Source organism: Apium graveolens, chromosome 1 (assembly GCF_009905375.1).
Source record: "Apium graveolens cultivar Ventura chromosome 1, ASM990537v1, whole genome shotgun sequence".
NCBI classification, from domain to species: Eukaryota; Viridiplantae; Streptophyta; class Magnoliopsida; order Apiales; family Apiaceae; genus Apium; species Apium graveolens.
Genome location: NC_133647.1, coordinates 178,668,247 through 178,690,870, shown reverse-complemented (window position 1 = coordinate 178,690,870; position 22,624 = coordinate 178,668,247). Strand labels below are relative to the sequence as shown.

Here is a 22,624-nt window from a genome sequence, read left to right as displayed (position 1 = left end):
GCTTTTACTCAACCTTCGAATCTTGTATTCCTTAGCATTTATAATCGATTTTTATAAATAAATTTGTTTCTTTATACATCAATATGAATCGTTAAGTGATGATGAGGCAGACCGGATGGAGAATGAAGAAACCGGACCAAAAACATAAAGTTTCGTGAAACCTGAGAAAGAGAAGGGCGTTAAACGAAAATGGTCAGAAGCCTGGGATACATTCGACCTTTTTAAAGGTGTTGGAGATAAGCCAGATATAGCCAAGTGCAAGAAGTGCGGTTATACAGTCACTTACAACTCAGTAACCGGGACTGAAAATTTGTTGAAGCATCAAAAAATCTGCGTGACCTCTTCCGATATTAGGCAAATGATAATTTCAAAGAGCCAAGGATCTATGTTGGTGCATAATGGAGCGTTTGATCCCAAAATTTTCAGAGATATGATAATTGACGCCGTGGTAAGACACAATCGGCCTCTTTCTTTTGTCGAATACGAGGGTATTAGAGAGGCCTTTTAGTATTCAGCTGTACTAATTAAAATTCTGCATTTTTTAGGAATTTGATGCCTTGGAAAATGATCTCAGTTCTGCTGTGGAAAAAACTGAACTTGATCGATATTTGGAGGAAAAGAGGCTGAATCATGCTATTGATATAGACGTGTTGGAGTATTGGGGCACGAATTGTGCAAGATTTCCTAATCTTGCGCTTATGGCTAAGGATGTGTTGTCAATACCTATTTCAACTGTAGCATCGGAGTCGGCTTTTAGTGTCGGGGGAAAAGTTCTAGATCAATATCGTAGTTGTTTGGCACACAACATCGTTGAGAGTTTAATTTGTATTCATGATTGGAAATTTAACCAAGAAGGTACGTATCTACTTTTTATTAATTTGCACTCGTGACTGGAAATTTAAGCAAGAGTTTAATTTGTACCCCTTGTAGTTTTCCATAATTATTCACTCGAGGAGCTTACACAAGATATCATGAGGCTTGACATTAAAGATGACACTGATCCTTGTATTTAAGGTAACCGTTTTTCTGCATTATGTCCAGTTTTGTATTGTAACAGCTTTTCTGCATTCTGTCCAGTTTTGTATTGTAACAGCTTTTAAGCATTCTGCATTTTCTGATTTCTGCATTATGCATTTTTTGAATTCTGCATTCTGCATTTTCTAATTTCTGTATTGCAGGCTTATTCTGATTTCTGAGGACCCTCATGCCTACCAGAGACTGAATTGTGGATAGGTATTGTTCTGAACTGATCTTCTCTCTGGATAGGGTTATTATGTTCCTACTGTTAGGTATTGTTCTGTATTGCAGGCTTATTCTGATTTCTGAGGACCCTCATGCCTACCAGAGACTGGATTGTGGATAGGTATTGTTCTGAACTGATCTTCTCTCTGGATAGGGTTATTATGTTCCTACTGTTAGCCTGTTACTGCGTAGTCGATTTTTTCAGTTTGTTCGTTCCTTCATTTTTGCTATAGCTATAGACAAGGGGTTGTATAGTTGGAGACATGTCGACTTCCCTACTTTCTGAGTTTTCTCTAACATTACACCTTTGATAGTTGGGACCCTTATCGGCTTGATAGTTGGCTTTTGTTATAGTGTTGCATGTTGATGAATGTGGGGAAAATGTTGATTCAACCGGGGAGCATGCCTAAAAACACTACGGGGGAAGGGTCTGTTGGTATATTGTACAGAGATCTCTGTACTTCTGATCTTTTATTAATTTGATTTGCCAATCTCTGAGATAAAAACAATCAATCTTTTATTTGTGAAGTCTAACCCTCTTTGGTACTGTTTTAAAAGGGTTAGTTACGTGGTGAACTGTTTGTCTAATAAACTGTCCTAGATTTTTTATGAAGTCAGTAGTATGTTCTGCATGTCTTCTCATTTTTACAGAGATCTATGTCTGTGTAATATGCCTATTTTTGAGATAAAAAATAAATGTTCTTTTTTTTGTGAAGCCTTTCCCTCGGTATCGCTTACCACAAAGTTATTACAATAGCAATTTTTTGTGTAATAACCAACTTGGTATTTTATGTGGTCAGTAATATAGTGTTTTCCTTGATAACATTGTGCACTTGAATATAGCTAGTGCGATACTTGTCACACCTGTTCCTGGAAGCATTATGTTCAAATATGAAAATGACATTTGATAGTTTGCTGATTTAGATTATTTAGGTTGCTAAAACTTAATTCCATCTGTTTAATGTTATTAGTTAGCGGGTTAGATGATTTGAAATACTTGGTGAAGTGAAAAGTGCAACCTTGCTAGTTATAATTTGAATTTTAATGTTGAATTTGTATTTGCAGTGCCTGAAGAGCTAAGACATGCTGCTGAATCAAGAATTCAAGATTGTGGAGCAGATTGTAAAATTTGGTGTTGCAAGAGCTATGGAATTCACATAATCTATCTTTATTTATGTCTAACCAAAATTTGAACAGGATTTGTAAAATTTCAAAATTTCGTGTATTGAATTCGTGTTATCGTGTACCAGTTCTTGTTTATTTCATGTACATTTCATTTTTTCATTTTTTCGTGTACCATTTCGTATCATTTCGTTGTCGTGTACATGGAAAGTACACGAAAATTTTCGTGTACTACAGTTCGTGTCATGTCTACTCGTTTTGAATTCGTGTCGTGTTCGTGTTTGCAAAACAGGTACACGATTTCATTTCTTGTCGTATTCGTGTTTACTACCCAAATACACGAAACACGAAAGTACACGACACAATTATACACGACACGAATGATTTGCCAGGTCTATAATAGGCCAATGTGTGCCTTGGATCCAATATATAGAGCAAAGCTGGAAGCCTTGTTCGGGGTTAGTGCGTGACTGATCAGCAGCCTAACCTTGGTTTTTTTAAATAAAAGTGAATATCCAATTCTAATCATTGCTTATCAGGAAACTTGATTCCCTATATCATTTCAATTGATCATTATTTAATTCTCAGTGTTGTCATTATGACTTGCTGAGCTAGTTAGTTCACTCTTGCGAATCTGTTTATGTTCTTTTCCAGTTAAGAAGGAAACTGGTAATGGCGAGGATCCCCAATCGAGTGTGCCATCTAGGTTTTCAAGTTGAAATGGAATAAGCTAGCGGAAGTTATGTGACTTGGTGTGTGCTAAAAAGTTTGTAATAAAGTTTGACTTCAGATGTAAGATAAATAAATTTGGGATTTGGTATGTTTGTAATAAATAAGATTGTGGCTTGTGGACATACTTTAAACTGTTGCGATCCGTGGATATAGTAAGTAGGGTCATTGCATATATAATTATATTCGTAAACAGGTTTAAATATGGTGTGTGTGTGTGTGTGTTGTGGACCCCAAACTTCTGACCCGGATTTGGAGGGCGTCACACTAAACATGCTACTCCTACTTTTCAAAAGGAAAATACATTAGCATATAAACAGTCAACCATAGCCGGGTATAAAACCTGACCCGGGTAAAACAAGAACCCATCCCATAAGAACAATACAACCCATAACAGTACATCAATAAATAATAGACAACCTACCCGGGTATAACCCCACGACCCGGGCATAACCAACAAACCCCAAATCATAAATAGTTGTCAACATGATGAAACACCAACATATATCACTTTTACATATACATACACTTATAATCAACAAGAACAGCCATGAAAAACCCAGAAAATCGAGACAAAAATCAAGAAAAAAATAACCAATTCCTCACAGATCTAAACAAAAAACTCAAAATAAAGCACAAAACACAAATATCTAGCCAAAAACAACACACACAACCCCTATTCTACATCAAATTTGTGGATGAAAAAAGAAAAGAAAGCATGCAAAACTCGAAAGTACAATAAAAGAAAGAAGGAGAAGAAACTCACAAGTCGAAAGAAGAATAGAACGAAAGAACCAATGACGGTGAACAGCGGAGGATCAAAAATAACCCTTCAGCTCTTTAGAAATTTGGAGAGAAAGTAAAAAGTTGCGACTGTTGATTTTTGATGAGAAGTAAAAAAGAAGGAGAATAAGGGGTACAACCTTTTATAGAGGCTGGGGGTGGGGCTGGGGGTGGGGAACCGCCCCTGCCACGTGGCACAACATGATTGGCCACCCCTTCAGTTACACATATACATATAAATATATGTATACACATACCTGCAATTAAACACAATAATCATTGTGGGGCGTATTTCAAGGGGAATTAACTGTCCACGATTCAAATTGAGGAGAGGGAAAAATTAAAAACACGTTACAACTTGCCCCAGTTTTTCGGAATTCAAAGCCTTCTATTCGGGTCCACTTTCTCCTGCGTCAATCCGGGTTGATGAAATAACATCATACCCGGATTGGGCGGTAAGGAAATAGTAAAAATTTTCTACGGCAACCAATTTTTTCTACTTGAATCCGGATTGGTCTCTACAACACCAAATCTTTCTATCATTTATGCACTTGTTTTCCAAATCTTTGTAACTTCTTAATCTAAATACAAAAGACATGAACTGTATCTTGTTTTAGCAGATGAAGGTGGTGTATCATCAGATGACGAATTTAGTTGAGGAGAGATAGAGGTACAAGATGCCCAAACAAAAACCGAAGACAGAGAACTGAAAGATAGGCTTTTGCACAAGTTTGGTAGTCACATAAGTAAACTGAAGATGGAATTCTCAAAGAAGAAGCAGAAAGGAAAGCTACCTAAGGAGGCAAGGGATACTTTACTCGACTGGTGGAAGGTGCATAACAAATGGCCTTACCCAACTGTATGTATATGTTTCAACAAGTTTACATTTTCATTATATAATGAATGATTTTATTCTATCAGGATTATATAAGCTGCAATCATTTTGTTTTCAGGAAGCTGATAAAATTTTCTTGGCTGAAGCAACGGGTTTAGACCAGAAGCAAATTAACAATTGGTTTATAAACCAACGGAAGCGTCACTGGAAACCATCAGAAGATATGCAATTAGCTGTTATGGATAGTATATCTGGACAATTCTATGCTACCGATGACTGATCATGGATAACATTCATGAATTTAACGGTAATCTAAGAATCACTAGTATATCGGTCCATGATTTTGTATATTCTATATTGTTACCATCACATTGGCATTACTAGTGCCATGTTTCTAATATTGGTGATGTCCATGTTTAGCTGCTGACACTTCTTGAATCTAACAATATCTTAATCTATTACTATATATTAGCCTTCGTTTTTTAAATATGGTAGTTTTGTCACCGAACAAGGTACTGTTGACTTTGATTTGTTTGTATGATCTTGTAAACTTAGGTTAATTCCTTTTTTCCCCTTTAATCGAGTTTCTTGTTGCAGTAGATTCTCTCTCCATTTACATTTTTAATGCTTAACAAACTGTAGGGATGTTTTGGTTGCCTTTAATGCTTAACAAACTGTAGGGATGTTTTGGTTGCCTCATACAATCAGACAAACCATGACATATCAAGATATAAGTAGTACCATGAAGAAAACACATGCAGATGTATGGAACAAAGATCATGTTCTTCTTGCTTCTATCTAAATTTTTCAAACATTTAATAGGGGAAAAACATTGAAATGCCTTTACATTTTCTACTTCACCCATGGCCCCTAGCTATACGGCCGTATGGCGTATGCTTATTGAACTATAGGGACAACCATTGTCGCTGACTCGGTGTTACATAACATGTAACAAGATGTTTCCGGAACACAGAGCAGAGCGAGTGTGCACACGTCATACAGAGAACAATAGACAGGGCTATATTTAGATAATCGCTATTTATAGCTTCTAGTTTTTGGATTATTCTTCGTTTATTCAAATTTATTGTCATCATGATTTTGCTACGCAATTATGATGTTATGCTTATCGAGCTGTCCAGGCTGTTTCTGTTTATCTCATACAATAAGACATACTGTGACAGAACAAGAAGCAAGCAGTTAAGTGAATAGAGAGTGATTACAGCGGATGCGAGTAGTCATGGGGCAACGTAATGGCTTAAAAATAGAATAGACATGACGTTCTTCAATCTTCTAAGTTTTCCCAACCATAATACCTTGTTAGAAAACATTTAAGCGGACAAAGATTTATGGAGTGCTAATATATTACACTGTACGTAATTTTTAAGTGTAGTCTGAGAATTACGCGTGTAGGATTCATTCTGCAGTTCCCTTTGAAGGCGCCGAAGCAGAACTCACCCTCTTACCTCTTTCACCTTTGCTATTCTCTGCAAATTTTAAGCTTGCTCTGTGATAACCTTTCTCTTGTTCCTCTTCGGTCCATTCAGACATGTAGTAGTTCTCTTCCGTAATACCTTTAGATGACGGACCCCAAAACAAACCTCCCCATTGTGGAAAATATAGAAGCAGTATTGGAAGAGTGCAGCATATAATCATGATGCCCATGAGAGTTATACCTGTCTCAGTTTTGAATCTTGATCCTCTGAAGAAGATTACTTGTGTCAAAACTGCACCTGCACTTCCCCCTCCTCCGATCAACCCTGATATCATGCCAAGTGACCTGTTGAACAGCCATATAAGGATATTGTACGAATTAGTAACTATAATTATATTTTCGGCGAACAATAATTATTTTTTAGGTGAACAACCGGATAATGGATAAGAACCAGTAAGTAATTGTATCTTCGGAGACAATGCGTAAGTAATTGTATTTTCGGCATCAGTGCGCTCATATAATGCCTAGTCATCTTTCCCAAAATACTCTAGTAAAAAATAGTAAGAACGCTTACCTAATTGCGGTTGTATAATGCCTAGTCACCTTTTTCCAAATAATAAGAACTAGTAACTATGCTCACCTAATACGTTCATATAATGCCTAGTCATGTTTGGTCAACTATAATAAGAACTAATAACTACGCTCATCGCTCATATAATGCTTAGTCACTTTTGCCCAACGACACTCTAGTAGAAAATAATAAGAACTAGTAAGAAACTGTATATTTGGCGGCAATGCGCTTGTATAATACCTAGTCACCTTTGCGCTAACATAATTTCAAGTCAGTTTTTCCAATAACACTCTTGTAGAAAATAGTAAGAACTAGTAATTATGATAATATTTTTCCGGCGAACAACCGGAATATATAAGAACTAGTAAGTAATTGTATTTTTGGCGGCAGTTTTTTGGCCAATAACAACAGTATTTTAGGCGAACAGCCGGATAACGGATAAGAACTAGTAAGTAATTGTATATTTGGCGGTAATGCGCTCATATAATGCCTGGTCATCTTTTCCCCACCCCGCTCTGGTAGAAAATAATAAGAACTAGTACTCACGCTCATCTAATGCGATCATATAATGCCTAGTCGCCTTTTCTCCACAACACTCTGCTAGAAAATAGTAAGAACTAGTAACTACGCTCACCTGATGCGATCATATAATGCCTAGATACATTTGTCCAATAACACATTCTAGTAGAAAATAGTAATGTTTAGTCACTTTTGCCCAACAACACCAAAAAAATAGTAAAAACTAGTTAGTAACTGTATTTTCGGCGGCAATGCACTCATATAATACGTATACGTAGTTATCTTTGTCCAACAACACTCTAGTAGAAAATAGTAAGAACTAATAACTACACTCTAACTAATGCACTCGTACCTGGTCATCTATAACTAACAACACTCATCAGAAATTAGGAAAGGCAATAATAGAAATTGAGCAACTTTAACAAGTCTAAAAGGAGATTAAGTCAATACTGCAAATTTAACAAGCAGAGGATCAGACAATGCGATGGGAAAAGTGTTCAATATATTTTTATCAGGTTCGAGTCGCGGAGAGTTAGTGACTGCACTCATGTGGTTCCTATAGAGGATGGGGTAAGAAAGGGCTGAGGTTAAGTAGCCTTGTTTTAAGTTCACAAATAAGATAGAATATATAAATTTACGTGTGCTTCTGGAAGAAGATACCTTCTTGAAACGAAAGGAACTACTCCATATGTTAGACCGCATGAAGCTTGAACAAATACAGAGAATACAAGCATCACAGTTATGGAGGCACTTAAAGATCCCAATCTTCCCAAGAGAACACAAAAGAGGCCTCCAAGAATTTGAAAAACAAACAGGGTCCATAGTCGACCTCTCATCCCGAACCTTGCTGCCATGACATCTGAGATGTAACCTCCTAATGGCCTTGAAAATATGTTTGCTAACCCAAAACTTGCTGCAATGATTCCTGCAGTGTGAAGGTTAACCTGGAATCTATCATAAAAATACTGTGCAATTATATTGTCCACTGTCAGCTCAACCCCGAAACAATACCCGTAAGTTAGTGCTAAGATCCATCCTCTGTAATTTGTGATTGCCTGGTAGAGCACTTTTGAGAATTTATCTTTGTGCTTATCCCCGGATTTCTCAAGTCGTGAGAAGTTGCCGTCAGGCAAGTCTTGTCCTAAGAAAAAGACCGAATAGGCGGACAAGGTTTGGAACAAGGCTGGAATGAAGAAAGCAATTCTCCATGCTGTGAATTTAGTTGCACCAATCTGGTGAATAATTGTAAACACATATGGCATTATGATCTGAGTTGCCCCACCACCAAGGTTTCCCCAGCCTCCAGTTAAGCCATTAGCAGTGCCAACGACGGGAGCAGAAAACATTGAGCTCATCCAGTATTGAGTTGACACAAAAGTGGCAATCGAAAAGCCAATGAGAAAGCGTACAACTATGAACGAGGCCGGGGAGTTAGCCATTGCACTGCAGTAAACTGCTGGTGTTGTAAGGAGCATAAGTGTTGCTGAAGCAACACGGGGTCCAAACAAGTCGCATAAAGTTCCCATCATAATTCTTGCAAAAACTGCTCCGGATACAGCTGCAATCCCTGCATTCCCGATGTCTGTTGATGTCAAGTTAAGGTTATCGCGAATAACAGGTATAAGTGGTGGAGCAGCAAAGGTTGATACAAAACAAGCAAAGAAGGAAATATAAGATAGATGGAATGCTCTCATGTGAGGAGCTGCAACGGAGAATATTCTCAGCTTAGTCGCCTTATGCTCCGAATCCACAGGAATAGAAAACGGTCCCTTGTTTTCTCTTTCGACTTCTAACTGAGCTTTCTCCATCTCAAGTTGATGAAATTTTGTTAGCTCAACTCGAATTCTCAGCCAGGGTTAAGAATTTTTAAACGCTTGAATGACACAAACATCGAAAACTGTCTGTGCTGAATATATACAGAAATTCTAAAGGTTTACAGGGGAAAGCAGACTAATTACTAGTAGTAGTATTACTATGTAAACTGTGAATTGGAGGATCGTGAGCTGATTGTTGGCTTTTGTAACAGAGAAAAGAACATATTGAAATGTGAAAAAGATTCAAATAGCTGCCAAGTCTTGTGTTTGCTTGTAGCTCCACATGATGGAAATAACATGTGGTTTGAATTTTAAGAATTGGTCTAGAGTTGATTCCTTGCCTCTTGGGCTCTACATTTATGACAATTTGGTTCTGTCCGGAGGATATAAATTTGGACAACTTTCAAGTTTTTTGTCTTGCGTAGTATTCATGTAAACTCGAGTTCAATCTCATCAATAATTCATTCATCATACTTTGTATTTCTTCCGAGACAATAACATCTTCAGTAGTTAGTTGTCAATTTTTACATAATCAAATATATTATTTTTTATATTATTTCTTTCATATCAAATTTAGCACCATTTTTAAAAAATAATTTAATGATCGAGACACCAAAATACCAATTTCACTAAGTAAAAGGATACACGATATAAATACATTAGAAAATGACAACGTTGGTGGCATCACAGATGAATTAGCACTCTACTATACTATATGAGATGCCAGCCATCCCATTTAGCTTGACATTCAATAACATCCTCAACAACTTAAATAAAATGCTAACATGAATGTTAAATTACGTTGAGACATTGGTTCTTGACACACATTATTATAGTTGTTCTAAAATATGATGTGGCGTGTTCTATTTTATAACATTCTTTTCTTCTTAACTTCATTTTTTTAGAATCGGATACATTCTTTCTATATTTATAAGCACACATTTTTTATTAAAATCGAAACCAAACTAAAATCTTAATACTATATACTCCAAAATATATCGGATACATCCAATATATTCTGTCCATCCCCGTAAATGGTTAAGACTTTCATTTTTGTGAAATCACGCCCAAATCTTAACATTTTCTAAGATAACTACCAACTTGCCCACTTTTTCTTCAATTTTCTTTATATTTCTTAATATTTTCTTATCCAGCCCAAAGGGAGGGGGTATAATTTATACAATACCTTCAGGTTTATTGAATGTTCATGTTTTCATAAATCAAAGGATGCACATATCATTTTTTTTAATATGCATACAATTTTTCATTTCATTTTGTTCCTCCGTGCAAACAGATTCAGAGTAATACTTTCTAGATTTGAATAGATAGTGGCTGAAAGTTTGAAAATAAGAAAAAGATTTAGTGATGTACCAGAACCTCAGTTCAATTATTTGACTTTGGAGATTGTGTGCCCAGCGTCTATACTAGGCGCATGTTCTTGACTTCGGAAATATCTTTCATTTTTTAGATTATTTACTTGACATGCAGATTATGACACCCCACAAAGGGGGATTCATCTAAGCCCACAGATACAAGTAAACAAAAATTAGCCATTTTTTTAAATATATAATTATGTATATTTTATAAAGGGGTCTCAGTTAGAAAGGTTGTCTATAAAAAGCTAGTAATTTTATTTTTATATTTTAGTCAGATTTTATTTTATTTGTGATGATACAATTATAAGTTGGAAATTAAATAATTAAAATATTAACTATTAACATTTATATATTAAAAAAATTAAAAAATCTCGTAAAACTAATAAAAAATTGAATTTAGACACCCGGCCAGCAAATCCAAGAGTGCTCTAAAACTTTGTCCTACATTAAAATTTGAGGCACTTTGGACAAAAGAGTGCTACAACAATGTACTAGTGGTGTCTTAAAACATGACATTTATCATTTGCCTCATTTTTAAGACACCACTAATTATACCCTATCTCATTTATTTCAATTAAAAAATTATTTCTCTCCCTTTTTACATATCTCTCTCCTCTCATCATTCTCTTTCCCTCGTTATAATTCAAATATATTATTACTTTAGTAATAAGGCACAAATATAAGGCATATTATTGGAGTTGATTTACAACAAATTTGTAATATTAAATCACTAGAAAATAATATTTTATTTTATTTATAAGGCATTTACTAGGATATTGTTGGACTTCTCTTACCAAGCTGTCACGAGAAGACATATTCCGGACCTGTCACTGACAGGGTCGGTATGTATATCTTATTCTTTTTTTTGACAGGTTATGTATATCTTATTCTAATAAATACTCTATCTGTCTCTCTCATTTATTTACGCTTTCCTTTTTGCGACTAATGATCCTATCTTCTCTGTCATTTGTTTAAACTTTCGTTTTTAAGACGTCCATCCTTTCAATTGTTTGCATTTCAAAATTTTCCAAAAATAGTAAAGTTTTTATAATTTTTAAAATAACTACATCACTTCTCTCTACTATACACACTTTATACATATAATATTAATGGATCTTCCACTATTTTACTCACTTTTTTAACTTTTCTCCATACTTTATCATTTTTTTTAAATTCCGTGACCAAACCAAATGTAAGCCGAGAGTATATTGTTTACATAAATTATACCCAATTTTTATGAGATTCTACAACGGGGATAAGAACTCGGGCGATCATACCCAATTTTTTGATTAACGGATGTCGCTTTATGATTATAATGTCCTAACTGAGTGTCAGTTATTCGCCTCCACCCTTGAAGGCTATGCTCAAATATTATTCTCCTTACAAACTCCACGGAGCATTGGTACTTGGATGAAATTCAAAGTTGCTTTCTCTGTAGTGTCCGCACGAATCGTGTACATGACATCCATATTATCTCCATTGAAGGAATTTTTCAGAAAAAGGAGAAATCCAATTACATCCCCTGCTTCAAAGAATGAGTAAATCGTGTCATTTCTGTAGACCAAAGCGAAGCTATTAGTGTATTTAGACGTGGTATAGACTCTTATGAATACAAAGACTATGTTCTTAATCTGATCCACAAAGATCCCAAAGACTTAGCCAAACCCTATGCAATGGCATTATATTAGATTGATATAATATTACCGAATAAGCGTGTTAGAAATATGTTGTGAACTTGATGATAAATTAAACAAAATACCTTAGTAGAGTTAACTTAGTGAATTTTGTAGCACTCGATGGATGATCAAATATAGTCCCGACGGATGATTCAATATAGTCCCGACGGATGATGATTTGACATCCACCGGGTGAGTAGCTTATGTAACAAATAAGATTTGTAGCACATTTCTGCAAACAACTTTGTGTATTTTGTAGGAGCATATAAGTCATGTTGACTATTAGTGGATATGCAGAATAGGTTGATTAATTATAAATATGAGATGTCTTGTAATTCTGTATAAGTGAAATGGAGTCAAGTGACAAATAGCTACCCGACGGATGATCATCAACAAAGCTACTCGATGGATGATCAACAAAGCTACTCGATGGATGATCAACAAAGCTACCCGACGGATGACAAGCATGTGCCTGATGGATGATCAAATTCAAATATCTATTGACAGTCACAACATAGTCACATGCGTTGAGTGTTTGCAAAAGGAATGTGGCAGCCTGTTAAGCAGGAATTTGAGAACAAATAAGCATTATCATTTCCATGCTATTATGAAGATATTCAAAGATGCTGGAATAGAGTAGTGAAGCAGCATGGAGTTAGACTAGATATATTTTGTTTTATTATCTTGTCTTATTATCATGTAAACTTGGTGATATATAAACCAAGTGTAGCTAGTAGAACAATTAACTAAGAACACATTTTCAGAGAAACATTTTCAAGCTGTATTTTGTAGAATTTCTCTGTAAGTTTAGTTGTTCTACTTGTAAGCAGCTGTGAGCTATCCAAGCAGCTGTAAGTTTTCATTCAATATATATATATAGGGGAATGATCAAATACAAACTAAAATTAAAATAGAAACTAGGAACCAATCTAAGCCATTAGATCTACCTAATCTACTGGTCCCCCTAAATCACCCCACCCAACTACTCTGCACCCTCTCACACCCAATTTCAGCTTTTTCCCCTCTGTTTTTAATTTAATTTTTCCCGTCAAACCGTAAGTTTTTTTTAAAATCCGATTTCACTATATTTTTCTACATCTCTCAATGATCGATTTGCATACCATATGTGTTATATTTCGAATTAGTTTTCTTAAAAAAATATTTGGTTTCTAGTTTCTATTCTAAATTGGTTTCTATTGGAGTAGCCCCCTATATATATATATCTGGTGGATACTTTCAAATCCACCAGAAAGTTTTAAAAACTTGTGTTTTTATTACTTTGTGTTTTGATTCATATAAAGTATTTATTCCGCACTCTACAAATCAAACACTTATATATATTATCAAGTAAGAACTGTTTCAAAAATCTTGAAAAGAAGCCAGAATTACATTTAACCCCTCCCCCTTCTGTAATTCTTGTTGTATTGTTAGGGAATAACAATTGGTATCAGAGCAAGCTCTTGAAGTACAAAGAGTGTAAAGATCACAACAAACAACAAGATGAACAAGAAGGATGTTGGAATTAAGATTCCTTTTTTGGACAAAGATAATTATCACCACTGGACGGTGAAAATGCACCTACATCTTCTTTCCCAAGATCTTGATTTATATCACTGAGGCATGATCAACTTCTTGAACTTCTTCCAGTGAATTAACTCCTCAAGTCTGTAGATGAACCTTGTTTCTGAATCCTTTGACAGATATTACTTTGCGAGATCTCTCTGACGGTAGATCCACTATTTACTTATTACATTCTTTTTTGAGTTGAGTTGAATCCTCGAATATACAAATAGGCCTATGACATATGACTTACAATCTCCCCCTATTTGTTTGTTAGACAATAACACACAAATACCTAGAGGATAACTCAACTAACAAATAAGAAAAAGATATAAACAGAAATGCAGAGTAAATAGTAGAAAAGTTCTGGACTAGATTTAACATTTTCCAGATTTCAAGTAGATGTTCCTCTAGACTGAACATATCTTCAAGTAGTTCCATCTTCATTTGTACAACCACATTTCCTGTTGAGAAGCCCATATATCTCTTGCTTCTCCCCTATGAGAATCAACTGATTAAAGAAGATCACCTTCGTTTACCACCTCTCCCGTACAATAGGATCCGCAGATAAAAACCAATGGTACTCCCCTAACAGCTTCTTCCCTTACTAGAAAATCACCTTATGTTTACCACCTCTCCCGTACAATAGGATCCGCAGTTACAAACAACAATGGTGTGGTGTAGTGTACATGTTCTTTACCTTTTTCTTACTCCCTGCAATTTCTCCCCCTTAGTTGAGGAATCCTCCAAACTATTACTTAAGCTTTTATCTCCCCCTTAGTGAAGGAATGTATGCCATCGTCTGAAGGAGTTCTCATATTCCACTTGGTTGGAAAAGAAATAACAAGTAGTTTCTCTTTCTTCCTCACTGTGAGTGTGTGATTCTGTTTAGTGTACCTCACATGTGTTTCACTCTTCTCTCCACTCGTGTTTACACTCATTCTCACAAGTGTATCACTCCTCTCATAGCTCCAAAAATCAGCTATACCTGCAAGGAAAATCACCTTAGCCATCCTTAAGGAGGTCACATGTGGTGCAATAGGAGTTCACAAATCCCCATCCTTGTTAAACTCGTCAGATAAATCTGAGTCATAATCTACAAGTTGCTAGTTTCCCTTTTAGGGTTCCAGATTTGAATTCTGGGAAGGTAAACAATGATCCAATGAATTTAGCATAAAGATCAAAGTTCCCTTCTAATGTCTGTGAAAATATTTCCTTGTGACTTATCAGGTAATATCTGAATCATTGTCAACAAGTTGCCGATCTGCGCCTATGTCAGATCCACTATCCGCAGATGCATCCAGGGGATTTAAGCCTGGGGAGGTAGACACTGACCACTGACCTATGGCTTTTGGATCAGTATCCTCTCCTAACACCTGTAAAGGCAATTGGTCCACTAACGAACCTTGAACAATCGAATCTGACCTTAAAATGGTCGAAACTCTTGTTTCCGTCAACTCATCCTTTGTGTGTGTAACCTCTCCTTGTGCATCAAGAATTGATTATATTTGAAGTGGTGACACTACATCGGATACCTTGGCCGACAGGCAAAATTCAATAGACGCACCCTGTTGAGAGAATGAATCTAGTAACTGTTTTTGTGCCTTTTCAGCCATTACATCTTTTTGAGAAGATGTATGGGGGCTAGCAGTTGTCTCGGTTTAAATACTACTCATCTATGTAGGAGACAGAGCTACTGGGTTGACTACAGAACCTTCCTTATGTGGTGCACTAGGCACTATCTCCCTCACGCTCATTCATACTACATTTAGTGGTAAGAGAGTGTTGGTTGGTTCTGTTTTTGTGTTTGTCTTTACAGTCTGGGATAGACGTTGTGGGTTTTCAACCTCATGACTGTTAATGAAAGAAAGTCATTGGAGACTGAACCTGTAACACAGAATATATGGTAATAGAGAGAAAATGATTTACAATAGTGATTTCAAAAGATTTTACATGAAATAAGAAATCACTAATGTAGAAAGAAGTTTAATTTTTGTTTTTCAAAATGAATGAGTTTTTGATAAAACATTGATCACTTAGGGTAAAGTCTAAGTAATTCTCATTCATGTCAAAAGCTTACAAATATCTGCAACATAATGTTAACAACATATCATTGACCGATACTTGTCAAGTACTTTAGATACTAATTGTTATGTTGCATAATCAATATACCACTGCACATATAAAGCAATATGATTGTGCTTAGTGATAAGATAGTTATTAATATGACGACTCTACTTATTCATATAAAATTATAACTTCTGTTAGAGTGCCATACCATGTCCTTGACGATTGCTTGAGCAGTATACTAGTTCATACCAACCTGAAGTGAGATTGTGAAGAAGAAATTGCATAGTCCAATAGATCTGCAGCTGCAAAGTCCATGAACTGTGGTGCATTGACTTCCTCTTTTGACTTACCAACCAGGAGTACACTTGTACACATCTTACTAGAGTCCAATTCCAAGTGTAATGTGCAGCAGGTGCTTGATATGTCGTAGTATTCCCAAGTCTCGTCACTGGTGCTATATGTTGGATACTGCTTCCTGATAATAACCTAGCACAATATACAAAATTACAATGATAACATTCCCAGCTTGCAAACAGCCATATCCCTCAGATAAACCTTTGCTGTTATCTCCAAAGGTAATCAAGGGGCCAGCTTTCTCAATCCACATTTGATAGCAGGGCTCTATCTCCGGTCATAAGTCTCGATGATCCACTTGTCAAGAATCCACACTACCGGTTACACCTGTATACTGCCCTGCACTTCAAATGGATTAGACCTTCTTCGGAACCCAAACTTGGTTGGGCCCGGCATACTTGTAGAACTGTCCTTTGTCAGACAAAACAACATTTTTAATTTTAATTGTCTCAACTTTCTCAATGACTGAACATTTGACCTTGTAAACAGCCTTAACAAATTTCTGTTTAAGCTTAGGCACAAATGTCTCCTTTCTAGCCTTCGAAGGACTAGCAGTCTTAGACCTATCATACTTCTTGTAATTCACATGCTGACGAGGAGTAGTCTTATCATTAGACACATGCTTACCATTAAAATAAGCATACATCATATTAAAAGCACAAGACATACAATTAGCAACACCACATGCTTTATGAGAGTGATTAACAGCAGGTAATTTATGCATGGTAGACATGGCATTATTGTTATCCAACTCATGTGTGTCTGAGTTAGTCTCAGTTGCTTTCACAACTTTGACTGGAACTTTCGACTCACTTGACTTGGAAACAATCTTCTCATAAGCATGATCCTCAGCATGTATTTCTTCTTGAATAACAGAAGAGGTCGCATCAAATGGTTCAGCAATTGATGCTTTATAGAGGGGTTCATCAACACCCTTAAGCACATGTGGTACTTCCCTCCCTTTAGCACAGACATGAGGAGGGGAGTTTATGCCTAATTCTCCAATAGCAGCATTGTAATCATAACCTATTCCAGATGTTTGATTAACAGCTTGCTTATTGTAGCACTCTTTAGCCTTCGAACAAGAATTGAAGTAGGCTCTAACCTTAGTCTCAAGACCGGTGATCTTGTCTTTGAGAATAGTTTCGAGTTTTCTATAACAGTCAACTCTATTCTCTAGAAAAGATACTTGTTCTTTTAACTTGTCTTGATTAATATGCACAAGTCTTAATTCATTGACCTCTTTCTCAAGGTCTTTGATCTGTAAACTTAACAGTTCATTATCACGATGTGCATTATCTAAGTTGCCTCCTAGATGATATACTAATTCAGCATCAGTATATTTTACCTCTTTTCTTGATGATGAAGCTTTTCCCTCAATAGCCATAAGAGCAAGATTCCCTTCTTCTTCATCTTCACTATCAGTATCATCCCAGCTTCTTCCCTTTGCCAGATAAGCCCTTTCAGAGTTACTCTTCTGATTGGAATCATAAGAGTTCTTCCTTACTTGCTTTGGCTTCCTGCATTCTGTGGCAAAGTGTCCCAACTCATTGCAGTTATAGCATCTAATGGTGCCCCGATCAACCATCCCTGTTTTGTATCCACCACTGCTGGTGTTAGAGGATGAAGATCCACCTTTCTGGAATTTGTTGTAGTTGGACTTGTACTTAAGCTTGGGATTCCTCCTGAATCTGACATTAGAGAATCTCTTGACAATTTGGGCCATTGATTCGTCTTCCAATTGCTCCAGCTCTTCCAAGGAATAAAAATCATCACCAGATTGATTTGTAGTAGGAGGATCATATTCTGCTACTAACTCATTTTCCTCACCCTTGGAAAACTGTACCATTCTTTCTAATTGTTGAGATTGTTATTGTTGTTGACCTTCAGCTACAAGTGCAGTAGATGTGCTGACCATTCTATCCTTCCCATAGACTTCCTTCTGTTGAATCTGCTCCAACTCATAGGTTTTTAACACTCCATAGAGCCTGTCCAAAGAAATCTCACTCAGATCTCTAGCTTCTCTAATGGCAGTGATTCTATGTTCAAGATGAGCTGGCAGTGTTAAAAGGAACTTTTTGTTGACCTCCCTGATTGAATAATACTTTCCATTGATGTTCAGGTTGTTGATCAACGCATTGTACCTCTCAAACACTTCAGTAATTCCTTCTCCTGGATTTGATTTGAAATGTTCATATTCAGAGGTTAGGATTTCCAACTTGTTCTCCCTAACTTCCTCTGTGCCTTCATTAATTACCTCAATAGTTTCCCACATGTGTTTAGAATTTTTACAGTTCATCACATGTCTGTTCATCAAGGGATCAAGGGAATCAATTAATATTAATTGAAGGCTGGCATCCAAGGAGGCTTCTTCCTTCTCAGCAGGAGTAAAATCTTCGGGCTCTTTTGGATAGGTTCTAGCTTTAGTAGTCATCACACCATCTATTATTACCTCCGGTTCAATAACCATCGGAGTTTTTATACCCTTCTTTAACAAGTTTGAATATTTGGGATTTGCAACTTGTAAAAATAATAGCATCTTCTTCTTCCACATGATATAATTCTCTTTATCAAATTGTGGAATATTAACGGTTCCAACTTTATGTGAAGTCATTATGAATTTTTGAATAAATAAAAATTCAAGGAGTTGAAAAATCACAAAAGTCTAGGATCTTGATTTGTTCGTTAATCAGAAGGCTCTGATACCAATTGTTAGGTCCCAATGTGTTTGTAGAAGGGGGGTTGAATACAAACAGTACCGAATAATCGAATTAAATGCGGAATAAAAAATGTGAAACAAAATTCAAGTTAAATAAAAATATTATTAAACTTGAAAGGTGTTACAACAACTGTATCGATTACAAGGTATTAATCTCAAATCAATTATCACAAATCTAGAATAAATTCGACATGAACTTTTTCTATTTTTGCAATAATTAGAATCAAATGCTAAACGCGATTTGAGATTAAGTTCTAGGGATTTTGATCCGCTAGATTGTTACACAAGAACAAGATAAATAATTCTAGTGGTTTGGATTTAACATTAACAAACTAGAATTTTGATCTTGATGTAAGCAGAGAAGAAAATAAAATGTTTCAAGGCGGCTGCTTTCTTTTCTTTGTTCTTGAATGTGTTCTGTATGATTGAGATCATTGAGTTGAATGACTTCTGCTTCTATTTATCAACAGCCGAATTAATTGAATTGGAATGACAATCCTTTAAGCTTGTATGACAATCGGTGAGACTATCTTTTTGAGCTAGCAAGACAATCGTTTGAACCAGCATGACTATCGGTAGGACAATCTTTTGAACTGGCATGACAATCGGTATGACAATCCAGATTGTCATGCTAGTTCATTTTCAATTGTCTTGCTGATTTAAGATTGAATTTAATCCAATTAAACTTCTGAAAATTCCTAAAATTAATTCTGAATTAATTAATCAATTAATTTAATTAATCAATAAATTAATCTTTGCAGATATAATTTATTTTCTTAATTAAATTATATGACTTAATTAATTAATAGAGAATTAATACTAACCCTGAGCAGCATCCATTCTTCTGAATATCTTCTGAAAATCACTGAGAATTATGAATCAATTCCACCACTTCAACGTTGACACTCGATGTACTGTCTGGTTCATGAGTGACTAACTTCCGTGACGTTTCTTCATGTCTTGACTTTGACACTTTGATTTTCTTCAGATTAAATCCTTGTAATTAATTGATACCCTGGCGAGATCTCTGTCACTTGATTAAATCCACGATCTTGATTTATATCACTGAGGCATGATCAACTTCTTGAACTTCTTCCAGTGAATTAACTCCTCAAGTCTGTAGATGAACCTTGTTTCTGAATCCTTTGACAGATATTACTTTGTGAGATCTCTCTGACGGTAGATCCACTATTTACTTATTACATTCTTATTTGAGTTGAGTTGAATCCTCGAATATACAAATAGGCCTATGACATATGACTTACAGAATATATTTTAATGAAACTTTTGCTCCTGTTGCAAGACTTGAAGCCATCATAATTTTCTTAGCCTATGCAGCTCATGCCAATTTCAAGGTCTATCAAATGGATGTCAAAAGTGCTTTTCTAAATGGAGATTTGGAGGAGGAAGTCTATGTCAGTCAATCTCCTGGTTTTGAAGATTCAAATTTTCCAGATTATGTTTACTATCTTTTGAAAGCACTTTATGGATTGAAGCAAGCACCTAGAGCCTGGTATGACACTTTATCAAAGTTTCTTTTGGAAAATCACTTCACAAGAGGTACTGTTGATAAAACTTAATTCTTTAGGAATGTTAATGGCTCTAGTATACTTGTTCAAATCTATGTAGATGATATTATATTTGGTTCTACAGCTGAAAAACTTTGCAAAAAGTTTTCCAAATTGATGAAAAGTAAGTATGAAATGAGCATGATGGGAGAACTAACTTACTTTCTTGGTTTACAGGTTAAGCAAGTTAGTGATGGAATATTCATTAGTCAAACTAAATATATTCATGATCTTTTAAAGAATTTTGATCTAATGGATTGCGCATCTACAAAAACTCTCATGGCCACTACAACCAAGATTGAATTAAACACTACTGAAAAGTCTGTGGATATTTCAAGCTATAGGGCTCACTTACGTACTTAACAGCTAGTAGGCCAGATATAATGTTTGCTACTTGTCTTTGCGCTAGATTTCAGGCTGATCTTAGAGAATCTCACCTAATAGCTATTAAGAGAATTTTCAGATATCTCAAGGGAACACCAAAACTTGGCATTTGGTACCTTAGAGATTCTGGTTTTGTTCTAACTGGTCAGATGCAGATTATGCAGGATTTAAATAGACAGAAAAAGTACAACAGGAACCTGTCAATTTCTAGGGAACAAGCTTATGCCCTGGTTCATTAAAATGTAAAATTCAGTTTCTAATTCTACAGCTGAAGCTGAATATATTGTTGCTGGTAGATGCTGTGCACAGATTTTGTGGATGAAAAAACAATTGTTGGATAATGGTCTACAAGTGGATAGAATTCCCATTTTCTGTGATAACACAAGTGCAATTGCCATCACTGAAAATCCAGTGCAGCATTCAAGAACAAAGCACATAGACATCAAGTACCACTTCATAAGGGAACATGTGATGAATGGTACTGTGGAACTTCATTTTGTTCCAAGTGAAAAGCATCTTGCAGATATCTTTACCAAGCCACTTGATGAATCCACCTTTTCAAGGTTGGTAAGTGACTTAGGTATGCTTAATTATTCTTGAATCATTTTAGATATTTTTGCAAGTTATAATGCAACCAGAAACTTAATTGATTTTTCTGTTTTGGATGAAATTTTGGCTAAGTCAAAATTTACATCCCGACAAATGTTCATTATCCATCGAGTTTGATCATCCGTCAGAATATTATTTATTAATACAAAATCAATTACTTTTCTGGATTATTTTATAACCCGACGGATAACTGATTTATCCTCATCCGTCGAATAGTCTCAATCTTAGCCGTTAAAACTCTGAACATTATCCATCGAGTATACTTACAGTTTGTAAGCATGACACGACAGATGAGTGATATAATTTTTACAGTTTATTATTTTTAAACGGCTATTTTGGGCTATTTTGATTGGTTAATTTATTTCTCGTTATTATTTTTGTCAGTTTATTTCTGAGATAGTATAAAAGCAGAATTCATTTTTATTCTACTCTTTTATCATTCTCAATTCAATTGCTCTAACTTCCTTTCTTCTCCAGAGCAAATATGTTCTCTGCAAATTACCCAGTCTCTAACAATGGCACCAGTCATCAAAATCATGTCTTAAACTGGATATATTTACGAAAAGAACAACTTCACAGCTCTAGTAAACAAGGAGATTCAACAGTCTGGAGAGTTTCACAAGATAATGGATTTTATGAAAAGCTGTAAACTCAGTTATGCTATGCCGGAATCTCCCACAATCTACTCTGAGGTTGTAGAGGAGATATGGACAACTGCAGTGTACAACTCTACTGACAAGACCATCACTTTCACTCTCAAAGGTAAACAGTTTTGCATTAATAGTGACATTGTCAAAGCATGCTTTAGAATTCCTGATAATATTGCTATTGTTCCACACACAAACATAGGTATAGTTAACATGTTAAATTCCATGGGCTATTCACTTTCCACTTCTAAGTTAAGTGAAATTAGGAGGTTAGGTCTTAGAAAGGAATGGAGCTTTTTGTGTGATGTGGTAACTAAGGTATTTTCTGGTAAGATTAGTAACTTTGATTCTGTTAACATTTCCATACTTAACATGCTAGTTACTGATAAATACTTTAATTTCAGTGACTTGGTCTTGTTTGAGTTCGGTTATAAGTTAGGAGAACTGAATAAGAGAGGTAAAAGTGTCTATTATGCTAGATTCTTTATGATGCTTGCTAACCATCTCATTGAGAACATTGAAATTGAGAACCCAACCAACAAGATGAATTGTTGGGTTCAAGAAAGGAGGATTATTGAAAATCTCAACAGGACAAATCACCAAAAAGAGGTGCC

The 22,624-nt window shown here is 35.7% G+C and overlaps 1 protein-coding gene across 1 annotated transcript; it reads right to left on the bottom strand.

Moving 5' to 3' along the window:
- Window positions 1–5,949: 5,949 nt before the first annotated feature.
- Window positions 5,950–9,393, bottom strand: LOC141672131 (high affinity nitrate transporter 2.5-like). Its single transcript, XM_074478634.1, has 2 exons — window positions 7,894–9,393; window positions 5,950–6,488 (listed from the first exon to the last, which is right to left on the bottom strand). Exons 1-2 carry the CDS (start codon window positions 9,039–9,041, stop codon window positions 6,125–6,127), a joined length of 1,512 nt encoding a protein of 503 aa, XP_074334735.1. The 5' UTR covers window positions 9,042–9,393; the 3' UTR covers window positions 5,950–6,124.
- Between the last annotated feature and the right edge of the window lie 13,231 nt (window positions 9,394–22,624).

Excerpts from the sequence above, each read along its gene's own strand:
- LOC141672131 (XM_074478634.1), bottom strand. The coding sequence starts at position 9,041 with ATGGAGAAAGCTCAGTTAGAAGTCGAAAGAGAAAACAAGGGACCGTTT. Across the intron at positions 6,489-7,893 it reads GTTCCTTTCGTTTCAAGAAG|GTCACTTGGCATGATATCAG; the intron begins GTATCTTCTTCC and ends GCTGTTCAACAG.